Source organism: Cryptomeria japonica, chromosome 3 (genome assembly GCF_030272615.1).
Source record: "Cryptomeria japonica chromosome 3, Sugi_1.0, whole genome shotgun sequence".
Taxonomy (NCBI): Eukaryota; Viridiplantae; Streptophyta; class Pinopsida; order Cupressales; family Cupressaceae; genus Cryptomeria; species Cryptomeria japonica.
The window spans coordinates 223,679,551-223,685,082 of record NC_081407.1 but is presented as its reverse complement, the minus strand read 5'-3'; the positions used below and the strand labels follow the sequence as shown (position 1 = coordinate 223,685,082).

The 5,532-nt window shown below is 32.8% G+C and overlaps 1 protein-coding gene across 1 annotated transcript; it reads left to right on the top strand.

Annotated features, from left to right (window-relative positions):
• The first annotated feature begins 4,328 nt into the window (after positions 1–4,328).
• Positions 4,329–5,021, top strand: LOC131075433 (uncharacterized). Its single transcript, XM_058012273.2, has one exon. It carries the CDS (start codon positions 4,329–4,331, stop codon positions 5,019–5,021), a length of 693 nt encoding a protein of 230 aa, XP_057868256.2.
• The last annotated feature ends 511 nt before the right edge of the window (positions 5,022–5,532 follow it).

The window sequence follows — 5,532 nt, the reverse complement described above, 5'->3', positions numbered from 1 at the left end:
AGAAAATATAAATGAATGTATTATGCAAGCTCATCGAAATAACTTATGAAGTCAGAATAGCACATCAACAGGGTTTCGATCATTAATTCTATCCCAATGATAAATAGGTAGAATAATGTCGAGAGAAATATCCCGATTATGAACTTATGACTAAGAAATCAATATCGGGGAAACCTATGGTGATAAAAGTAAAATAGAGAAGGGATCCTTCTTGGTATAACTAATTAAATCAAGATAATGAATCACCTATTATTTGATAGTATAACTTATTTCAAAAATAGGTATATGGAATGTCATCAGAACAATTACTCCGATGGAATACTCTTGATTGGAATGCCTTTATTGGGATAACTCACAGTGAACTCAAAGGCAAATCCTTCATCAGGATAACTTGTGAAGTCAAGAAAATATATTTTAGATATGCCAATAATGAAAGTAACACTGATAAGCATCATCCAAGACATGTTCGACCTAGGAAACCAAAGACCAAAATCACACCAGTAACAACTCATTGGTATAACCTCAATCAAAATTACATGAAAGAAAGACAGTTACCTGAAGTGACTAACTAAATTCTCAGAATGGTGCCAAACTAAGAGATATGACAGATGAAGTGAAGGGATGTAACCCTAATATATGATATTTATATGTCAAACATTAAAAAGGAAAAAATATGGGAATTATCGAATGTAAGATATATATATATATATATATATATATATATATATATATAAACAGATGTAATATATCATCAAATATGAATAAATAAAATACAATCAGTGTTCCTTCTTCTCTATTGTTTTGTAGTAAATTTATCTAAAGATCAGTTATTTGTCATAACCATTTTAAAAAGTGGTTGTTATCTTAAATCCTTGTATGAAGATTTATGTTATAATTGCAATTTAGAAAAATGTGGAGTGCATCTGAGATAAAAGGCGACTATTTTTATTTTAAATATTGATTTATTGGTCTTTCTATGAGAGTTAAATTCAATCAAACTAATTGTAATTGAAGATATCTAATTGTAACATTGAGGGTTAGGTAATTGATTGATCCATCCAAGGGAGGATTTAAAAATTATCTTTCAGAGTTATACATACAGTTTTCAAGTGAATGACTCTATTGCCAAAAAGAAATAAGGCACTGGTCTAGTTGCATATAAAATTCAATTCAAGATCAATCCAACAATTTTTAGTTTTATTTTTATGTTAGTAGGAAGCAAAAGTAGAGAATAGGAGTAAGAAGTAAAGATAATAGAATCAAATTTAAGTTAATCAGAACAATAAGATAATTTATCCCAAATATATATGCCACTTTGAGATAAAAAATAGAGGTAGAAAGTACAATATACATATCTGCTATAAAAAGCACCAAGTAAGAAGATCAGTTGGTGAGTAGGTACACCCGCTTGGGTTCTGCAGAACCTGAAGTGAGGGAGTTAGGAACCTTGAAAGGTTCATTGTATTAGTTGGCCAATTCAATTGGAAGGTTCGAAGATAGGATCAAGCATAACCTTAGAACTTTTCCAATCTTTTGATTTGAGAACCAACACAGTGCCTATCCATAGAAATAGAGTCAAACCAACAGAGAAAAATAAACCCCCACATTGTAAAAGAGATTGAATTAGGGAATTCTCTTCATGTTCATACTTGGCATTAACACAATTCTTCCATAATATCACATGCATCCATTCTTATTTATCCTGCAAATATTTATTGAACTCACTGCAACTCACATACAAAATTTAATATTCTCCTTGAGAATAACTCGTAAGTACAATCACATAATGATACAAATATATCAAAAACAAGATAACCCATCCTTAACACATTAGCTTGTATAAAATTAAAAGATCAATTAGGAGACAGAGTATGCAATAATGGAAGAATTTTCTTTCATTACTAATTGAAAAATTACAATATAAAAGATATACTTCATTTCTATAAGTATAACTCTAAAACCTAAGATAAAATAATCCTGCAACTACCCGGCCCGTTAAGGAAAAAGATTCAGAATCCCTTTACAACGGCCTCGGTATTCCTTTTATAACACAAGGAATACACAAGCTACAACTTGTTTACATTTGGCCTCCTTGCGAATTGACACGTTAACCTTAGAAGGAAAAGAGGGCCAACTCATTAGTTTAGAAAGAAATCATAAAAAGACATGTGCATCATAACCACCTAGATGAATAATGAGTTCATGTTATCACCTAACTGTTTTGAGTCATGCTACCAACGCGTTGCACCTATCTTAGTGGAAGTGTTATTTACATCATTGCAACCAGCAGAGGAACTCTACACCCTCTAGAAGGAATTACATAGCAAAAGAAGTAGAGAATCCGCAAAACTAAAGGAGGAACTCATACTTCTAGACTGGAAGCCATTAAAATGGAAAGAGGAGCTTACAGTCCTAGACTAGCAGCAATGAAAGTGGAAAGAGGAGGTCACAAATGAATATTGTAAGTAGAGGAGGAGCCACCACTTTCGTAATCTTGCAGCATCATACCAAAGCTGCATTTGAACCATACACCTCCCCTAGCTACTTTCTTCCACTCTTCTTCCACTACCTCTGTGCAATTTGGTGGTGCAAGTAAAATTGTGGATAACCTTTAAGAGGTTCCTTGTGACTGAAAAGGCCTCTCAAGTCCCCTTTCCTTATCCACTACATTTGCAAGGCCTCTTTGGCTATAAAATAGTTTGTTGAAAACTCATCCATCCTCTATCATAGAAATTAGAACTCAAAAATGCACAATCATGCCCCTCAAATAAGATCTCCATCCTCTGAACCCCTTTAAACAACTAAACTAAAACATTCTTGATAATAAGGCTAATCGAGGATTTAGTCTACTACACTTTATAAGAAACTTGAGGTTCTAAAAGAAGGTTATACTTTCTCGCTTTATGCTTTAAAACTTTCAGTTGTCCCACTGCCAGCTCAAAAATCTGCTCTTCTGCTACATATAGTCATGCAATCCTGCTCGCCATCATGTTGAATTTCTCTATCTTATCCATTTGCATGCAAGTGTTACTTATCCATGTGGAAATCATGATGGACAAAGGATTCTGCAGTGATCTTCATGTCTCTCAGTCACACATTTCAAATATCGGGGTGCAACAAATCTCATTTCACATGCATCAAAATAGAACGAAGTGATCCATCATTCCATTGGTAACAAATTACATCAAAATATATTAATTTTTATTTAATATTTTTGAATAATACTTCTATATACGATTTTTTGTTAAATAATTATTTTATATTAATATATAACTCTTTCATTCTACTTTTAAAAACAACTATTTCTTGTTATTTAATAATTTCATTTGGAAACTGTTAAAAAATGGTCCATCGTTAATTTCTTTTAATTTTTTGCTGAAGAATTTGTGTGGAAAGGTACTGCCGTTCTAGGAAAAACCATACAAATCTATAAGAATCAATCACCTCGTCACTATTAAAAGCGTTAACGCGTTTCAATAAATATTTTGGCTGAGTAAAAGTAAGAGAAAATTGCAGACAAAAATCGGAATGGAAATAATTCCTGGTCTTCCAAATGAAATTAGCAGAGAGTGCTTGCTTAGGGTGTCATGGACTTCCCACTACAAGCTGACCGCTGTTTGCAAAACTTGGGGAAAAATTATAACAAGCCCACTGTTTTATAAGAATAGAAAGAAATTTGGTGCAAGCCAGGAATTAATTATACTAGCAGTGCGTGTTGCAGATGGTTTCACAATAATTATCTACGACCCTCTCCACAAAAACTTTCAAACCCTGCCTGACATTCCTCTTGAGTTTCCATACCGTACATGCTTTTCTCACTGTGTTTCCCTCAATCACAAATTGGTCGTCATGGGCTTTTCTGAGAGGGATGATTTATCTTCTGAGAAAATCCTTTTCGTCTATGATTTTTGTTCTGGTATTCTCTTGCTTTTCTCATACATTAAGCTTATTTCTTTTATAAAATTATAAATAGACTAAATTTCATAAAAAAATGGAGAGGTTAAAAATCAATTTTCTATTTGATAAGATATTTAAATTTTCAATTTTATTTTTTTGTCTTTATTTCATTTCAAATATTTAAATTTTCAAAAAAAAAAAAATCTATTTTAGACTTTATTTTCAGTGGAAAAGGGTTTAGTTTAACAAGGATTGCTAAATGATTCTATAGATTTCTTTTCGACCAAACTTAGTTATTTAAATTTGATTCGTTTGAAAATAAATCAATAGATAGATCTTATATAAACCCTAAACAAATTCAATGCTTAGAATGTGCTAATTAAGCAAAAATCTCTCCTTCCCACTTTAGAAAAACATCCAAATAACAAACGATGGCTGTTCACATTTTTACAGGGAAATGGAAACGAGGTGCTGACCTTCCTGACAGCAGATTTCATTTTGGGTGTTCAGTGGACTCAGCTAAAGAACTGATCTACATTGCTGGAGGGCGTGACAAGAATGACCAAGTTCTATTTACAGCAGCAGTTTACAACGTAGAGAAAGACAAGTGGGAATATCTTCCTCCCATGGTTTGGGGCGACAATGCCTGCCACAGTGCATTTGTTGATAACAAGTTATATGTGACGAATCGACATATGAATGGAGGGTCTGTACAATGTTATGATCCCAACATACGATTATGGAGAGATATGACCAGTTTCCATGGCTTTATTCAATATAGTTTCAGATTTGGCTTTATTCATCCACCTTTACCTGCATTTGGACTGTTATTCTATGTTTGCGATGGGAAAGTTATAGAGTTTGATTATGTGGAGAATACATTCCATTTAGTAGGAACACAATGTCGTCAGTTCACCACAGTTGTTGGTATGACAATGTGGCATAGCCAGATAGTTATATGCGCAAAAATTACAGGAGGTGACACAGCGTTTTATCTTTTTGAACCTTTGAGAGCTGGAGAGAATAGACAAGTGGGGAAAGAAGAGAAGTGGACTCTCCTCAGTGCTTGGACTTTCGTCCAAATTGGAGACCTTGTCAATTGTTGCGGAACGATAACATTGTGATTTTTTCATTGGTCTGGAATTCGATTTGGAAACCTAAACAAATATTTTTAAGAACAGTAAAACTATGGTTTCGGGGATGCGTTTTATTAAAACTTCGGGTTTCTTTTCTCATGTGTTTGTCTTACACTACTTGTGCAAGACCCCTCTCTGATTGCTATTATCTTCCGATCATAAAGGAGGAATTTATCTACGGCAACCATATAAAACAAGTCGCAACCACTATACCACCCTACCTCCTGCAGTCTTCGCGAGATTTTAATTTTTACTTTTTAATTTCAGAAAATAAAATTAATTTTTAATTTTATGTTTAAAAATTTATCCATATAGTATATTAAAAAAGATTATTTTTATTTATAGATTACATAAAATTATTCTTATCTTACAGCTCTCTTATCTTGGTGATGGATCGTTGAATGTTGATGCAAAACAATTTAGACAGTTGAAATCAGAAAATAAAGATAAAAAACTTGATGGACTGTAGAAATCTAGTCTCATTGATAAAATTATTTAA

Coding starts and splice junctions, on each gene's coding strand:
- LOC131075433 (XM_058012273.2), top strand. CDS start 4,329: ATGGCTGTTCACATTTTTACAGGGAAATGGAAACGAGGTGCTGACCTT.